At 37.4% G+C, this 19,391-nt stretch overlaps 1 protein-coding gene across 5 annotated transcripts in view; it reads left to right on the top strand.

Annotated features, from left to right (window-relative positions):
- USH2A (usherin) overlaps positions 1–19,391 on the top strand; it is a 751,068-nt gene that overhangs the window by 289,755 nt on the left and 441,922 nt on the right. For all 5 annotated transcript variants that reach the window (XM_040461001.1, XM_040461002.1, XM_040461003.1 and 2 more), the window contains exons 23-27: positions 7,055–7,181; positions 9,529–9,630; positions 12,031–12,210; positions 13,243–13,373; positions 18,766–19,039. In XM_040461001.1, the coding sequence (XP_040316935.1) occupies positions 7,055–7,181; positions 9,529–9,630; positions 12,031–12,210; positions 13,243–13,373; positions 18,766–19,039 (814 nt within the window). The remainder of the gene's footprint in view (positions 1–7,054; positions 7,182–9,528; positions 9,631–12,030; positions 12,211–13,242; positions 13,374–18,765; positions 19,040–19,391) is intronic.

Raw genomic sequence — 19,391 nt, 5'->3', positions numbered from 1 at the left:
TCCCTTTAGTTAAACAAATATTGGTAGGAATTTGACATTAGGCACTGTATTGGGCCTGTGAGTAATTGAGAAATGAGTAAAACTTTGTAAAAGATGTTTTACTTTCTGTTTCCTCAGGTTTTCAACTTAAAACTGCTGATCTAAGTCATAAATTATGCTTGCCAAATAAATGTTTTACATTACACTGTAAAGCTGGCATGACTTTTCCTCCCTGATCTAAGGCATGGGCCAAGAGCTCCCGGGGAGGATCACCTCTTAATAACACCCCGAATACCCACACACCTTGGAGAAGAAAGGCAGGGACTGCTGGACTAGATGTATTTGAGCATCATGCCAGGCTCCTTGCAGGGGCCTCAAGAAGCAGGGTGGGCCCTTGGTGTTTCAGGATGTTGGAAGAGCCATGAGTTGGCACCTGGAAAAACCAAGGAAGAAAGTTTCCTGCCTGGTGTTTCAATGGGGATCTGATAACTACAGGGCCAGTACTTGATAGGTCCTCAGGCGCAAGGACTTCTCTGTGTCCTGTAGAATTGCAGTTTCCTAAGGGGTGTCCATTGGTGGGCAGTGAGTGAGCAAAGAAGAAATAGCATCACACATAAGCAGATCCAGCAGCCAGAGAGAACGGGAGAAGAAGCAGCTGTCTCAGAAGGCCAGGCAGATGGCAATTGGGAACGAAAATACAACAACCAGCATGCTGAAGTTGATTCAATTACAGAACTGAAAATATTATTTATCATTTGAGAACTTTAAGTAGATTAATTAGAAAGAAGATACTTCTGAGCCTCAGATTAGCAGGTCAAAATATGTAACAAGATTTAAAAAGATGGAGACTACTAAGAAGAAATTCAAAAGGAGAACAAAAAACACCTGTACGATAAAAAGGATACAAAGGATGAGAGAAAATAATGGAATATAAAGTAGGAGAGGATATCCTTTTAATAAATAATGGATTATAAATTTATTGAAAGGACTGATGAAGTTTTAATCAAGATTAAGCAAAACTATTGCTTCTCTAGGATCTCTATGTGCCAGGCATTACTGTAAGTGTTCACACAATGTGTACACACACACACACACACGCACACGCACACACATGCACACACACATTTAAATACCACAACTCTGATGTGGATACTCGTAATCCCACTTGACAATTAAAAATACAATCTGAGCCACAGTTAAATTAATTTCCCTGGCATCATCCAACTAATCAGTGATGAAGCCAGGACTGAAACCCTGGCAATCCACCTCCAAAGACCATGATTTTTAACTCCAGTATTATACTGCTTTTTAACATGAAAGAATAATGCTTGTTAAATACCCGGAGACTCAGATAAAATACCATCCATGTGCCATATTGGAAGGAAATATATCAAACCTTTTGGCTTCTAACCAAAAGGAAAGAAAAAAAGTCTGAACTATAAAGAGGAAAAGCAGTGGTGAATATTAAACCTGACAATACTAAGTTCAGCTTAAATATTTGATGACAGTGTGACTAGAAATGTGTTTTACACTGCCAAAGAATCTTTGAAATAGAGGAGACACGTGGCAAAGGCAAAGCGGACAAACAAATACACCTCTAATAGTTGTTTGGTGCCAAAATTCTTGAAAGTTGAAGGAGAGGGAAAGATGAGTGATTTAAAAGTTTCTAAAGGTATCAACCTAGTGGAGAAGGCGGTAGGGGAATAGATCGCCTTGGTGTCTTATTTTCATAAAATGGATAGGCAAAAATGTTTTATTTTAAATGCTGTGAAAAAGACATTAATTATTGATAAAATGAAGATGTTCCCAGAACATCCAAATTAACAAGGTGAAAAGAGAGACTAAATGCTAGATGGTAAAAATCAACAAAAATCATGAAAAGAAAGGAAAACAGTACACTAAAATAGAAGAATGTCAATGAGAAAGAAAAATCTGGCTCTGTGTTTCTTTCCTCAACCTATTAATATCCGGGAATATTTGAGAAGATGCCAGATAGAGAAAAACCGTAATTGTATAACCGCTTAGTCATAGAGCTCTTAAAGTATACAAAGTGGGTTCACATTAATTATCTGACTTCATTCTTGAAGTGGCCACTTGAGGTAGGTATTGTTTTCATCCCAGCTTTAGATGAAGTGGTTTAACTAGGGTCACACAATAATTTAGTGATGACGCTGGCACTGGATTTACTTTATTTCATTCAATGCCATTTGGTTACACAACTTTTGTGCTCCCAGCACTGTGTTACACAGTTATGCACTGGAGCACAGTGGGGAGAAATGAATGCCATGCCATTCACTACTTCCAGTTGCTCATCTGGGCCTCTTCTCCCACAGTTGGAGAACAGAGTCTCTGCCCAAGTTGGAGAGGGCAGGGAAGGAACAGTACTCGGAGGGATGTCCTATGGTGGCTTCATGCTGCCTTGCACTTACAGTTGGCCGTGTCCTTCACGAATGTCCATCCCTGTGTCTGTGTGATTCTAGATGACCATGCACATCCCAGAACTAAATTTGCAACCAGATACTGGCCTAGGTTGTTCATCGCCGGTATCCAGTACCATACGCATACATGCGGGCACACACACTTATACACACACGCACTCCAAACATGTGGGGCAAAGTCTTTGCAGAATTAATCCAAAAATGATTTCACCAGACCTGAAGCACGACTGCCACCTCTTTGGACAGTGTTGTTTCCCTTCGGGAAGAATGTGGTACCTTAACATGCTGCAGAACAGGAGGGTAAACGAGTTAACTCCACTCAGCCACAGTATTGTCATTATGATCCTGAGAATGGCTGCCAGAAAACTCTGTCTCATCGTCGTCATTGCCTTTTCAGTAATCAGATAATCCAGTGTAAGAGACAATAGCAGAGTTCAGGGAAGCATTCACAGGACATTGCCAATAATTTCTGTCCCTCCCCCTTCTCCCTCAGATAATTACTTAGAGCACTCATTGCTGTCATTACCTTTCCAGCTGCTCTGTCCCTACTCTCTATACTCAAATCCTAACCTGTAAAAAAAGTTGGTAGGTGCCAGCCAAGTATTAATCAAATTGGCATGGCCAAAAGTTGGAGGAACAGGGGGATGGAAGGGTTTAATGATGCCTGGCAAGTGATTTTTTTATCTGAAATAATAGTATCTCTCCATAAGGCAAAAGTTGCCTGCATTTTCAGGAAAGTGGCAATGAATTTATTAAAAAGAAAATAAGGTATTGGTTGAGCAGGATTACCTTAGGATGTACTCGAGAAAGTGTAATCAGATATATTATACTAAGTGGTCTTGGGACCTGACGCCATCTATGTATGAAACAGTGAGCTCCAGCTAGCAGAGGCTCTATCCTTCCCCACTACTGAGGAATTTATACTCTAATGCAGGTTAAGTAGACATACCTGCTAACTTTTTAATGAAGGCTCTACACATTTTCAGACCAAGAATTGTTGAACCAGAGGAATGGAGGAAAATCTTGAATGTTCTTCCATTGTTTGTTCTGTTTTTAGGACAGAATATGGAATACAGCTGTCTGTAGAAAGTTAGAGGTATCCCAGATTTAAAGAAGTTAGGAGTTTTATATGCTTCCCATTGATGTTGAAATTATTTATATTTTGCTAGTTCTCTGTCCTTTGTCTTTATATGAGATAAGATTATCTAATGAACACCTTATTGTACTCATCAGACAAGTAGTTACTTGCTTAATGTATCTTTGGTATCAGACTGTACAGACCGGTGAAGGCAAAGTCTTTCTGCTTTGTCCTGAAACATATCCCTGTGGCTAAGTCCTTAGAATGTGGCACATGCTCAATAAATAAATATCTGTTGACAGTTTGACTGACTGACTGAATAACTATGGGAAAGTATACTTATAATTGAAGAAAATTACCCATTTTCTAGGATACAATTTCCAGCTCTTTAATGATTATTTAACAATTTAGTTCTTATTTGTCTTAATTTCTCAGTTTGTTAGAAACTTTGACTTTAAGTGATGATTATTTTTAAGTTACTTTCCTGAATCCATTCAAAAGAGTTAAATTTGAATTGTGAAAAGAGCCTTTTATAGTAACTTAAAGTCACTGCTGTCTAGCACATCGTTTCAAAACAACTTGAAGTTATTGTGTGTGTTTTTAGAAATATGTTAATAAACTTAAGTCATGAATTCCTTATATAACAGTGTAATCCTACAGAGAGGCTATAGGTGTAAAAACTTATTTGCTTTTCTTTCAAAGATCAAATGCATTCTGTGAATAAGTATTTGGGGTAGGAGGAAAGATTCTTCATAATATTTAAAATTGGATATGTGTTCGCATATTTTGAACCGAACACCTGGAATTATTGTGAAGATTCACAGTAAAGTTCCTCCGATTCTTAATTGCTGTATTTTTTGGCTAAGTCTCTACCAGATATTATCTCCCATTCTTTACTTTATTAATTTCTATTTGTATATACCTGATTAAATGATATTTTATTGGCCAATAATGACTTGTGGGAATCATTTAAATGTTTTATGTTCAGTGATGTTAAGAAATTCACATAACATTCTGATTTCACTTAGAAGAAAGCTGCAAACAAGTGTGAATGGCATTTATTTAACATGTCTAATGTTTTCCAAATGGAAAGAATAAACTGCATGCTATGATACTAGGATCGATCACAGAATTATTCTCTTAACATTGGTCGGGGAGTATAATTTTCAAATGATCACCAAAGAATAATATGCTAAGTTCTTCCAAGTATAAAGCAAATTTGGCATCCCGAAGCTCTATGTTATGTACTCGAATTTGTCTCCAGTGAATGTAATTTCTGATGTAGAGAACTGTTAATGCTTCAAATTGTTGCCAAACATAACATGAAGAACCACTTACTCAGACACCTGATCTTTAGAATGCAGCATCGTTTGTAACAATTTTAACGCTAACTAAGTACACTTTGATGAGACAGCATTTAATAAAATGCTCATTAATTTCATCATTAGCAAGGGTATGCTAAGAAGTAAGCCAGTTTCTTATGTCACGCCCAATTAGCATCCCATGCTAGTAATCCCATTAGTATTGTTGAATTCACTAATGGAAAAACTAATGGGCATGCTACCAGGGCACATTAATTGGGCACGACACCAGTTCTGGTTTTAATTATTAAACTACGATAATGAAATGTGTGTTTGTAAAATATTAAAATGTTGAAATAGGGTTGAAGAAAATAAAAGAGTATGTAGAGGAAAGAGATATAAAGAAAGCCAGCCTACAAAAATTCAAGGACTAGAAAATAGATATACCAAATGGTCATCTTTCTAGCTGATCGAGTTGTCTATAAAAGTTGGGACACTGTCCACATGAGAAACAACCCACTCATACTCATGGGAAATTAAAAGCTGTTTTTTTGTGATATGAATTTCTGTATGTCATACATGTTGTCATGCGCTGTATGAGGCCTGACAGGAGCCAATTAAATATGTAGAATGGACATGTTACATTGCCGAAGCTATTTTAGGGAAATACATACAGAAATGTTTTACTTAAGATGGTATGACTCACATTGCACTTTTTGTGATATAAATCTTCAATTACATCAGATAATTATTACTTTTCTCTTTTGGAAAAACAGTGTTCCAAAATTATAGGAGTTTGGCCAAGCACTCCATCCAACTAATTAAAAAAATATTTTGTAATATTTTACCCAGTCCTATTTTGGTTTAAACATTTTTTATTGGATTTGAAGTTAATTATTGCTAAGAAAATTACCTTCATTAAGAAAGAAATTTATTTTCATTTAGAAGGTTTGGAGTAATTTTCTGGTTGTTTTTTTCTTTGATAGTAGTGGTAGTAACTGATGATGGTGACAAAGTTGAAATATCTTCTACCTAGGCTTATTTGCTCATGAACGCTAAAAAAAGTAACACTGGACTAAGCACGATATGCCCAAAAGTGTCCACTTGGCTAGGAAGTACTCAGATAGAAGGTTTCTCTTCTACTTCTTTCTGTTTCCTTACCCTTACCTCCTTTCTGCTAATCTCTGTTCTTGATATCTGCCATTTCGTACTCTTAACTTTTTTTTAATGTTTATTATTTTTGAGACAGAGAGTGAGAGAGAGCAAGCAGGGAAGGGGCAGGGAGAGAGGGAGACACAGAATCTGAAACAGGCCCCAGGCTCTGAGCTGTTTTCACAGAGCCTGACGAGGGGCTTGAACTCACAGACTGCTAGGTCATGACCTAAGTTGAAGTCGGACGCTTAACTGACTGAGCCACACAGATGCCCCTATTTATTTTTTTAAGAGAGAGAGAGAGAGCAGGGGCGGGACGGGGGGGGGCCGCCCAGCAGAGGATCTGATGTAGGCTCTGTGCTAACAGCAGAGAGCCCTAAATGGGGCTTGAATCATGAACCCTGAGATGATGACCTGAGCTGAAGTCGGATGCTTAACTGGCTGAGCCATCCAGGCACTCCTGCCATTTCCTACTCTTAACTGCTTAGGAACTCATTTTTAACTATGATAGAATGACCTTAGATATAAGTTTCAATGCTAGATTTAAGATTACAAGGCAATGAGTACTAAGTTTAACTGCATTATGCATTTATGTTCAATGTGTTGATAACTGGCTAATTTTTATATGAATCTCATTCCTTCTACTTATTAGCAGTATAGTGAATGTTTTTGCCAGAGAAAAACTTTTTGCCAGATGTTTCCCTACCTTTAGCACAATATAGATTCAATGGCGTTTTATTAGTTTTAAGTTCTTTTTTCATATTTCTACCAAAATTCTTAAGAGCTAAACTTTTAGAGTAGAAGATTCATTATCTTTCTAATGAATATAAGTTCTCAAAATGCAAGTGTACTTTTAAGAGATTTTTTATTCCACAGAGAAGATCTTTTCAGATTTGAGTAGTGTTTCTAGGAGGACATCACAGGAAATCCAGAATGATGTCAGGCATCAACTTTCACTTTGAGTTCTGTTGAAATATACGCATGCTTGCATCATGGGGATGTCAGAGCTTATAAACTGGTTTTTAGCAAATCTACAAATATATGTATGTGAGTTTGTAAACATATACATTCATTCACCCACTCATTCACTCATTTGTTTCCTTAAGGGCTCTTCAATGGAAGTTTCTACAACTAATGATGGTGGTAAACAATATAATGATGGCAAATGGCATGAAATAATTGCTATTAGGCATCAGGCTTTCGGCCAAATCACACTTGATGGGCAGTATACAGGTAAGAGCTATATATATGAACGGTTCTGTTGATATGCTAACGTTGCCATACTTTTCTGTTGCTTGTATTTCTACATCTCTTTTTTCACGTTTATTTCCTCTCCATTTTGCCTGAATTGCTGTTGAATTTGCCTTTGGGGTGCTCCCAAAATGATGAAGTCTGGCAACCATTTCCTCCTTTACGCACCGTTTCAGTAAAGCAAAAATAAGAGCAAAGTCATCAGTAGCAATTTTGTCTTTTGCAATGCTTTACAGTTTGCAAGGGCTTTTACTTATGTTCTCTCATTTTATTTTTGACCTGCAAAAGACAAATAAAGTAAAGCGGTCATTACATACATTTTAGAAGTGATGAAACTGAGGCTCAGAAAAGGTAAATAGCTTTTCCCAATTTGCACAGCTGGTAGGCAGCATTCTTTCAACACTTACTTATCCGGTCTTTGCAATTTTAAGTTTAGTATTCTTTCCACCCTACCCTATCTACTATCCTTAGATAATTATAAAACACTTACAGTACCTGTATAATGATGCAGGCTTTTATTAATCTATTCAGGAAATATGGAATTGTAATGAGCACCTACTGTGTCCCAGGGATTGCTCTAGAAACACTGGCTACAAAGAGCAGAATTTACATTTTAGGCGGAAGAGGGGCAGGAAACAGAATAAATATTGAACAAGTATCAGGTAGTGTATATTCTGAGAATAATAAAGCAAGATAAAAGAGAAAGTGTGTGTGTGCACGCATGCATGTATTGGAGAGGGGAATGTTTTGATTTCATAAAAGACTGTTAGAGAAGTCTTCTTTGGTAAGGTGACATTTGAACAGAGACCTAAAGAGAATAGGTGGATAAGCCAGGAAAATATCCAGGAAAAGAATGTTTCAAGCCAACAGAATAGTAGGTGCCAGGGCCCTGAGGTAGGAACATATGTATGGCATGTTAAGGACCAACAAGGAGGTCACTATGAGAAAGAGTGGGTGAAGGGGCTAATAATAGGCTGCAATCAGGGAGGCATTAGGGCTTTTTACATAGGGTTTTCTGGACTTTTACTTGGAAAAAGGGAAGCCATTGGAGAATTTCAAGAAAGGAGTGACATGTTATGACTTCTTTCTTTAAAAAGAACACTTTGGCTGCTCTTTTGAAATGAATTTTAAAGAGAACAAGGGTGGAAACATGGAGAGCAGTTAACAAACTTCTGTAATAATTATAAAATAATTCAGGCAATAAAAAAATGGTTTCTTGAACCAAAGAAGTAAAATTGTGGATATAATGGGAAATCTGGGTATATTGTAAATGTTAAATTAAAAGGATTAGATTCAAGAGGTGCGTGGGTGGCTCAGTGGGTCAAGCATTTGACTCTTGATCTCAGCTCGAGTCTTGATCTTGAGGTTGTGAGTTCAAGCCCTACATTGGGCTCTGTGCTGAGTATAAAGCCTACTTAAAAAAAAAAAAAAAGGATTTGATTCCAGTAGAGCAGGATTGACAAGCCCCTTGTGGGCCATATCTTGCTCATCATTATTTTATAAAGTTTTATTGGAGCACAACTTTACCCATTTGTTTTGTATTTCCTGTGACCACTTAAAGGTGCCTGGTCTACAAAGCCTAAATTATATACTATCTGGCCTTTTACATAATGAGTTTGCTAGTCCCTAATGTAGAACATGACTGCTAAGTTTGGGGTCTGGGCAACTGGAAGAATGTAGCTGCCATAACTAAGGTTGACAGGATCATGGGGGAAGCTGATATAGAGAGAGATGTTCAGTGTTAACATGGTCAGTCTTAGGTATCTATGAGGCATCCAAGTGGAAATATCAGGTAGACTTCTGGGTACAAGTCTGAGTTCAGGGAAGAGTTCCAGACTAAAGATACACATTGGGAATTGTCAGCTGAGGATGGCATGCACTTACCAAGGGACCACATGGAAGTAAGGCTAATTAGAGTGGTTTGGGCTCTGAGTCTGAGGAAACAAAAAAAACACATCTCCTTCAAAGGAAGAATGGAGTTAGAAATCATAACAGATGTGTGCTGTGAACACAACATAGTTGGGGACCCAGGCCTCCTCTGGTCTTTGGGGCTGGTGGTTCACATAGGTGCCAAGCACTCCAAGTCATCTAGAGGACTTAGTATACCCATGTATGTGGGGAGAGAAAGAGATCTGAGAAGGCAGGAGACCTGGTCCCTCCAGCATCAAGATGTTGGGACAGTGAGGAAGAACCATTGAAGAAAGCCAACAAAGAGGAGAACCAAGAAAGAGTGGTATCCAGAAGCTCAGTGAAGGGTTTAATCATTTGTTAACTGAACAGAACCCAGATTATTCTGGGGAAGTTGAAATTCTCATCTCCTTTTCCATAGGTTCCTCAGCCACACCGAATGGGAGCACTATTATCGGAGGGAACACAGGAGTGTTTGTGGGAGGGCTTCCACAGGGTTATACTGTCCTCAGGAAGGATCCTGGTGAGTTTCCTCTTTAGGATTTATATGTTGTCACCAAAATTTACAACAGGATCAAGTATGAATACATTATTATAAGGTATGAATAATAGTATTATATTTTATCTCATGCTATTCCTGTATCAAGATAAAAATGTCCCTTAGGTTTCCTTTTTTCTAAAGGAACCATGTATTACTTGCATTTAAATACTTCGTGCCAGCCCCTGATATATAAAAAGAGTTTATTAAAAAGTATATTAAACTTTTGAAGTGAATGATACTAATTTCAGTCAAAAACATGTTATTTTAGGGGCACCTGGGTGGCTCGGTTAGTTAAGCATCCAACTCTTGATTTTGGCTTAGGTCATGATCTCATGGTTCATGAGATCAAGCCCCGCATTGGGCTCTGAGCTGACAGTGCAGAGCCTGCTTAGGATTCTTTCTCTCCCTCTCTCTGTCTCTCCTCCTCCCCTGCACATGCTTACTCTCTCTCCCTCTCTCAAAATAAATAAATAAACTTAAAAAAATAAATGTTGTTTTAGGATTATGTGTCAATATTTTTAGATTTTAATCTGAAGCAACACAGAAATAGGAAACTATGGGCTTGATTTATACTCTAAACAGTGTAAATAAACTTCCCTGAGTATTGAGCATGTGATCAGCTCTAAACCAGACCTTAGATATCCACAGATGAACAAAATGTGGTCTTTGCCACAATAGAGAGTACAAATATATAAATGTATAATGTCAAGCAAATGCCATAAGTACTGTAAGACATAAAATAATTCCTGTATTTTTGGAATGAGAGAACAAAAACAGATTCAAAATGAAACCAATAAAAACTACCATGGACAGAATTAACCTTAGGCAGAAAGAAAAAAAATATCCTTCCAAACGCATTGCTAAGATTTTAGGGTAGTTTTCCCATGTCTGCATTGAAGGGCATATAGGGTATCACCTCAGTCTCTCCTAGGAAGTAAAATGTAACTACTTAAATATTACACATGAGCTAGAACCTAAATAAATATAAATTGTTCATGGGTAGGGGTCTTCAAGGAATAACAGTGAAGAAGATCAAAAGGAATAAAATGTTTTCAGTGAAATTTGGAGAGGGATATATTTAAATACCCAAGACTGAATGTAGTTGCCTCCTCAGATATCTCTAGAATAGAGAGGGTTTTTATTGGACTACTTTAGACGGGTAGAGAGAGAAGTCTCTCAAAAACATTCATACACACACACCCACTAGAGAAAAAGAGAGAGAGGGAGAGAGAGGGAGAGAGAGAGAGAGCGAGCTCTCAATCTTTGCCCCAGTTCTTTGTCCATCCAGCACATGTCCTGGCTATGGTACAAACAGGCACTGGGAAGAGAGCATACCTGACTCCAAGTACCCTTCCTGTAGAGGACATATCTCCATTATAAATAAATAAATAATCTGACCTTGTGCATATACATTGACCTTGTAGAACTTTGATTGCTGGTGAATACCTTCCCTAGAATCAAGTCATAAACTCAAAAGCCGAGATTGAAGCTTTGTGTTGATCAGTATGGACATCACTGGATGCAGTGTGACCTTAGCTGCGACGCTGCCTCCTCTTCTCTAGGTTTTTCTTGCTCTCTAGTTCTAATTCTCTCATTTCACTTCATTTCTTTCCCAACTCCTATTACCAGTTATTTGCTATGTTCATAAACCCTACCTTTGCTTGGTCCGGCGCATTCTAAAATTAAGGTCAATATTATATTCCTAAATATGAAATCAAATTATTGACCTACTTGTGTAATAGACTGGTTCATAATGATGAAAGAACTAAAATACAAACGAGATTAGATTAATAGAAACACTTCCTTCAAATCTTACTTTTAAAACTTGTTGGGGCGCCTGGGTGGCTCAGTCGGTTGAGCATCCGACTTCGGCTCAGGTCGTGATCTCGTGGTTCGTGAGTTCAAGCCCCGCGTCGGGCCCTGGTGCTGACAGCTCGGAGCCTGGAGCCTGCTTTAGATTCTGTGTCCCCCTTTCTCACCACGCCACCCCTGCTTGTGCTCTGTCTCTCTCTGTCTTTCAAAAATGAATAAACATAAAAAAAAATAAAAAAAAACAAAAACTTGTTACAACACTTTTATTTTTAAGACTAGTGGCAGATGAAATCTTCTTGTTAGTTCAAAAGGCAATATTCTGGCTACTCCTATAAAACCACAATTTCTACATAAACATCTATTTCTTTGGAAACAGTGGATCTGACATTATAACTGTTACCACTCAGCATAGGTAATGGTGTGGTGTTTACATGAATCATGAAGAGGTTTGCAGTAAATAGGTAGTGAGAGCTATTGCCTGTTTCTTTTATGTGAATTACACATAAAATTAATTGCTTTGAAAGAATGTTTCCAAAATACATATTTATTGATATCTCTCGACCCCTATAGACATAATCCGTAAAGGTTTTGTGGGCTGTGTCAAGGATATGTATTTTATGAAGAATTATAATCCCTTTGCTATTTGGGAGCCTCTGATTTGGCAGAGTGCTGAAGAGCAAGTCAACGTGTATAACAGCTGGGAGGGATGTCCCACGTCACTACAGGAGGGAGCCCAGTTCCTAGGAACAGGTAAGGTTCCGAAAGAGACACCAGCGGTTGCTTAGCAGCTAGTTTCTATCCTTTGCACAATTTAATCCCTCCTGTCCGATTACATTGACTTCTTATGAACCTAGTGTCACAGAAATAACTAGTTATGCCATGATACACATAAACATCTCCTCCAAGTCTGAATATGTAATATAAGTTGTAAGACTCATGGACATATATTCGTGTGTCAGATCTCTGTTACCCATGGCAATTCTTGGTTTATATTTGGTATTATCAAAAATATCTTTTGGTATGTCAGATGTTTTACTTAGAATGCAGTTTTACTTGGAAAGATGTTTTGGAAGTGTTATGTTTACCGGGTGAATCCACAAATATCTATTTATCCCATGGTATAGATGGACCATATTCTCGAGAGCAAAATGTCAGCTATGTAATGGGGTGCGTAGGTTAGTGAGGAGGAGCTGGAGGATGTCACGGCCATCCTTGCCATTGCTCGAGAGGCTGCTGCAGAAGCGAGGAGCAGTGTACCTGGCGTACCTCCCCAGCCCAGTCTCTGCCTGGCCGTCACCCAGAGTAAGGGGGTGGAAGGGAATATAGTGGCCTGGTGGATAGTACTTCAGATAAAAGCCCACCTCTGCCTCCTATGTTTATAACTAAGCTGGTTACTTATTCAGTTGCTTAAACCACCTTCAGGATAGAAAGATGAATAATATCCCAGTCTGTGCACTTTTCTGTTGCTCTTTTCTCAACACTGTCATTATTCTGAATTTCTCTTAGTCAATGCAATTTCTTATTGTGAATTCTGATACAAAACAATAATAGTCTTAATTATATCCATGATTTAGAGAGTAAATTGCTTCCTCCTAAAATGTATATCAAGTTCATTCTGCTACTTCTGTACAAGTACAAGGGGGATTTCTCAACATTGATTTGCATCTTCTTTTGCGAGAGACTTACTCAATGACAGTATTCGTCCTAGTCTTTGTTACACCTTCATAACGCTGGCGCTATTACTTTATACACACTGATATGTACATATTCTTTTCTTTAAAGGGTTTCTGGAACTTCAATCGCACATGTTTCATGGTGGAATGGATTTTGAGATTTCCTTGAAGTTCAGAACTGACCAATTGAATGGGTTGCTTCTTTTTGTTTACAACAAAGATGGACCTGATTTTCTTGCTGTATGTGTATAAATTTAGTTAAATTTACTTAAAAATATCAGATATAACTTTGAGACAAATAAGGCATGTGTTAATATTTTGCTAAATTGGGGTTTCTCTTGAAATTCATTTTTGTTTTCCTCCCTCAAGTCATTTTTAGTTTTGGAGTCCTGTGAAACATTTTGTGCTCTAAGATCGTGATTTATTTTAAATGACAATTATTACTGTGAAACTTGTAATTTTAGCAAAGCAGAGTAGTTATGAGGAATTATGAAAATCCCACTTAGTTTCCCAAAATATGAAAAATATTATGTCCTTTGTCATTTCTTATATAATGGTGTTAAAAACTACATACAATAAATGCTTCATATTACACACTCACACACACAAAGTATAAAAGTACAGTAAACATGAACCTACCACCCAATGCAAGAATTAAAATACCATTTTTTACATTTACTTATAGGGTCTCTCCTATCCCATTTTCCTATCCCCCTCTGGAGGTAATATGTAATTAGAATTTTGAGTTTATTATCCCCTTGCATGTAGCTGCAGTTTCAACAAAATGTATGAATGCCTGAAAATTCTTGTTTTTGACATTTATAAGAGTTGCATTATACTCTACCTTGAGGCAATTGTTTTTTGCACTCGACATTATTCCTGAGTCACTCATGTTCTCCATATAGGTATATATTTTCATGACTGTGTAATTTAGCTCTTCTGTCAATGACATACTGGTTGTTTCTGTGTTTTTGCTTTGGCAAACGGGCTGCTATGAACATTTTCATACATTTTTCTAAGTACAGTCAGCAAGTGTGATTACTTTTATTTGCCTTTAATCAGACAGTCAGATATCATTGTCAAAAATAAGTATGTTATGGGGGCACCTGGGTGGCTCAGTCAGTTAAGCGGCCGACTTCAGCTCAGGTCATGATCTCGTGGTTCATGAGTTTGAGCCCCGCATCGGGCTCTGTGCTGACAGCTCAGAGCCTGGAGCCTGCTTCAGATTCTGTGTGTCCCTCTCTCTCTGCCCCTTGCCTGCTCATGCTCTGTCTCTGTCTCTCAAAAATAAATAAACATTAAAAAAAAAGTTTTAAAAAATAAGTATGGTATTAAAATGTAAGTTTTTAAAAAGTTATTTCAAAGAACTTACATAGACTCAGGGGAAAATTATGAACACCTTAATCTCATTGCTCATATCTAGGCAAATAAGTAGTAAAACACATGTGTTGGTGATTTTATGATTCTAGGATGTTTTCAGTTCATTGATTTTGTTCATTCCTAGATTATATTATGTCAAATTTGCTGCCCAGGTAAGTGGAAATACATCCCTTCATAGAATTTGTTATAATTTCATCTTATTTAAATTTTTTAAATTTTTTATTTATTTTTATCTTAAAGTTTATTTTTGACAGAGAGAGTGCGAGCATGAGCTAGGGAAAGGCAGAGAGAGAGGGAGACACAGAATCCAAAGCAGGCTTCAGGCTCTGAGGTGTCAGCACAGAGCCCGACTTGGGGCTCAAACCCAGGAACCGTGAGATCATGACGTGGACCGAAGTTGGATGCTTAACCGACTGAGCCACCTAGGCACCCCTGAAGTGTAATCTTTCTTAACACAGGAATTTTGTGTCTTCTTTACAGTTCTATCTTCAGTGCCTAACTCTTTTTTTTTTTTCGTTTCTTTTTTAATTTTTTAATTTTTTTTAATGTTTATTTTTGAGAAAGAGACAGAGCATAAGTTGAGAAAGGGCAGAAAGAGAGGGAGACACAGAATCTGAAGCAGGCTCTAGGCTCTGAGCTGTCAGCACAGAGCCCGATGAGGGGCTCAAACTCACGAACTGTGAGATCATGAGCTGAGCCGAAGTCAGATGCTTAACCAACTGAGCCACGCAGGTGCCCCTTCAGCCTAACTCTTGCAATTATTAAGTATTTGATAAATATTATTGGATGAATGAGTGACTGAACATGTGAATGAATTCATGTTATGGTGACTCTAAGCATTCCTTAAACATCTATCTGTGCATAAATCTTGGAGAGAATGCAGAGGTGTTTATCATTTGGCCTTTCCTCTCAAGGAGCACTTGCCTCTCTTGGAGGCTCACACATCCTGGTATACCCACATCCAGCCCTCCATCTTCCTCCGTTCACTGACTTTGGAAATATAATGAATCCCCACCTTATTGAATAATGTTAATTTTAAGCTTTAATGAAATAAATCTTAATCAAAACATTTAGGCCAATATATATTGAGTGTCTGCTCTGTGTTAGGCTTTCTTTTAGCACTTCCAATACAGCTATAAAGGAAGCAGACATTCACAGAACTCACATTCTTCTCCTCTGTATCTGAGAACCTAGGCTTCTCACAGTTTATTCCTCAATAAGATTTTTTCCTGTTACCCTAAGTAGCTTCAACATACATGGCTATCTGGGGAACTTGATTAACTCAGAAAGTTTTTACTGCTAAACTCTTAAATCTCAAAATATAACATTTCTACTCTTTGAGCTCTCGTTCTCTCTTATTGAGTTCACGAAGACATTGAGACCATTGGCTATTAGACCACTTTCTGTTTAACTTGCGTGCTCTGTTCCTTAGACACCATAATGCAGTTTTTCAACCATTTTTTCTGACAACACCCGCAACTTGTGTCTTCAATTCCACAACTCTGAGTCTATCAGTTTAGCCCCCTAGCTCTTCAGTTTCAATAGCCAGTTTACTGAACACCACAGGAGAACTAATACAGGTATGAAGACTGGTGACACACTGAGTTTTGAGGGTCCTAATTCTTTCATTCGACACTAGTTATTGTTTATAGGATTTGCTCATAGATTAAATGTAGAACATGAAAGAAAAAGAATGTCAGGACTGGAAAACACCACAACCTGAATGTCTTCAGATAGTCTCATTCTTATAATGGAAAGAAACATAATCTCCTCATCTTCCAAATTTTCAACCTACAACTTTTGTTTTTATGAGCCAAGTCTGGGTTTCACTCTCTCCTGACTCAGGAGGACAAATATATAATTACTATGATTCCAACCAAAGTTAATATTTCTACCTTTACTCTAGATTCTATCCCTTCTCCTGCAAGAGCTTGTGCTACAAATCTTCTCTTTTGTTAAGTTCCAGTGTTCCTTCCACATTGGCTCTTCTCCCTCTATATATAAAATGGTTGAGCCTCATTTATCTTAAGTATTTTTCCTTTTGACTTGGAAAACTCCTCTGTTGTATTTCCCTTCCCTTCAGAGTCTATTGCATTGAAAGCAACTACTCTGGTTATTTCCACTTATTTTTATATCACACCTTAGTCCTCAAACTACTGTAAATATGGTTCCTAGCCCTACCACATTCCACTGCAGAGTTTTCAAACTTGCCAGTGACCCCTGCATTTTCTAGTCTATGAGATAATTTTTCAGTCTTTATTTACTTGATCTTCCACTGTCATCTTTTTTTTTTTTCTTAAAATATTCTTCCCTACCGACTTTCCAAAATACTAGCTGCTCTTGATTTTCATTAAATCCTTGGCTTCTCCAAGAAGATTGTTGTTGACTTATAGAATTACATCTACTCTGCCTTCCCCTTGAAATGTTGGTCTTGCTGAGGACTCTTGCTTTGATACTAACTGGATGATCTCACTTATCCTTTCATAAACCTTGTCTATTTTACTGGCCTATCTTTATGTTCAACTGCCTCAAAGAAAGTTTCTTCTGAATGTTTTATAGACATTTCAAACTCAGTGTGTTCAAAATTGACCTCATTCCTCACTGACAATGATAATACCAAGTCTTTCTTTCTATTTCTTTCCATATTGTGATGGTGGTAAAATATACCCAAACAAGAAAGAGCATGGATATCTTTGACTTACTCTTTATTCATTTAACACATTCAGCTGTTTGCCATGTCCTGCTGAGACTTAAAAAGCTGAGTTGCTTTTAAAAATACTGTCTTCACCATTGTTATCTTTATTTCAATGGTTCTTGTCATTTTTCTCACCACTGTAGTGATTCTCTAATAGGTTTCTCCAATTCCAGTCTAGCTTTCATTTCCAGTATGAACTTCCTGTGACCTAAAGGGTAGACTTTTAGCACAAGATAATAGTGGAAAGAATATAGCCTTTTGGAGGCAGGCAGACAAGAGAAAGATGAATATTTTTCCATATGACTCAAAATCCTCCAAAACCTTGTTTCTACATATCTGGCAAGACTCTTTCTAACCCATGCCCCCCTCCCCCCATCTGTGTATCTTTTGTATTACCTAACTTAGTCTTTTTTTCTAAACCTAATGAGCTCATACATGTCCTCATGCCATTGAACATGTTAATCTCCCTGTGTTGAAGGATTCTCCATGAATCTTACATACTTCCAAAAATATTAATTTAAACTTTTTCCAGTTCCCAAGGAACAAAATGTATATCCTTTCTTTGCTGTCATTGTACCCTATTCTTCTCTTGGTTATAGTATTACCCCAGATGTTTGCTATTGGAAAATGTGATTCTTGGGAACAGGTTCATAGAACATGGTGGGGGACTCAATATTTATTGAATGAATGGATAAATGACTGCTTATCCAATGTACTTCACAAAGATGAATTTACATAGAAAAAGTAATTTTTATCTGGAATTACTGAATTTCATTTGACATGATTGATCTCAAATTTTTAAGTATCCTATTTTTGCTGATGGGAGTTCTAACAAAATAAAAACATAGTAGATAAAATAATTGTCATGTAACATTTTGAAGGAAAACATATGGAGGCATTTCCTTTACCATGAAAATTTGGGTAAAATGTATTCATATTAGAAAATGGCACCTCATCTAAAAGAATACACATAGAAGCAATTATGTTAGTTAGAGATTTAGAATAATAAAAATGAAATATTGAATAAAAATCCATCTTACAAATTTGAAATTGAGTTCACCAACCAGTTAAAATAAGCTTAATCAGGCTTGACATTTCATTTTCTTATTGTCTTGTCATATTTTCCCCCCAAATTAAGTTGATATATGAAGTAGTATTTTCTCATTTTCTAAAAACTCAAGTGAAAATAGTGTCATAGTTCAAACTATTCTCTTCAGTCATTCAGTTACTTAATGCTAGGGTTGAATCTTTTACCTATGTTGCACCAAACAATAATAATAATAAAAGTTTTTGCCTACATAGTATCATATCACATTGTATGATCATTAATGGGTATGAATTTGACTTAATACAACAATCTTCACATCAATTATAAGCTTGCAGAGTACTCTATTATATGTTACTCCAGTCCTGCTTAGAATAAAGTGGAACATTTTTATAGAGTGCTTTCAGGGAAATTTGTTGCTTTTCTACAAGAAATTGACCTTCTGCTCTCTCCCAAACTGCCATTCTGCAATCTTTTTATATGCCTATTTTCTTTTTTAATGTGAAATACAGATGGAACTGAAGAGTGGAATATTGAGCTTCCGGTTAAATACCAGTCTTACCTTTACACAAGTGGATCTATGGCTGGGACTGTCCTATTGTGATGGGAAGTGGAATAAAGTGATTATTAAAAAGAAAGGTTCCATCTTAACAGCAAGCATGAATGAACTGAGGGAGCGTGCATCACAGTCCAGAGCCCAGCCACTGATGGTGAATTCCCTGGTCTATGTGGGAGGAACCCCACAGGAGCTGCACGACTCTTTTAAATACCTGAGTCTGGAACAAGGTAAAGTCCATCTGAAAGAATTCCCAAATAAATACAGCAGGTTTTGGTGAGTTCATGTTTTAAGATACAACAACAGAATCAGGCTGAGAGCAATGCCTACCCATCCCTTTTTTGAAGAATTTTAAGCTTAAAAAAAAAAAATCACAGTGGTACCCGCATGGCTCAGTTGGCTAAATGTTTGACTTTTGATTTTGGCTCAGGTCATGATCTCACAGTTGGTGGGATAGAGCCCTGCGTCAGGCTCTGCGCTGATAGCACGGAGCCTGCTTGGGATTCTCTCTTTCCCTCTCTCTCTGCCTCTCTCCCACTCACATACGTGCTCTCTCTCAAAATAAATTAAACCTAAAAAAAA

The sequence above is a fragment of the Herpailurus yagouaroundi genome, unplaced genomic scaffold (genome assembly GCF_014898765.1).
Source record: "Herpailurus yagouaroundi ecotype Mexico unplaced genomic scaffold, PumYag 253, whole genome shotgun sequence".
NCBI lineage: Eukaryota > Metazoa > Chordata > Mammalia > Carnivora > Felidae > Herpailurus > Herpailurus yagouaroundi.
Note: the sequence above shows the minus strand (reverse complement) of the source record. Positions and strands in the feature narration are given on the sequence as shown.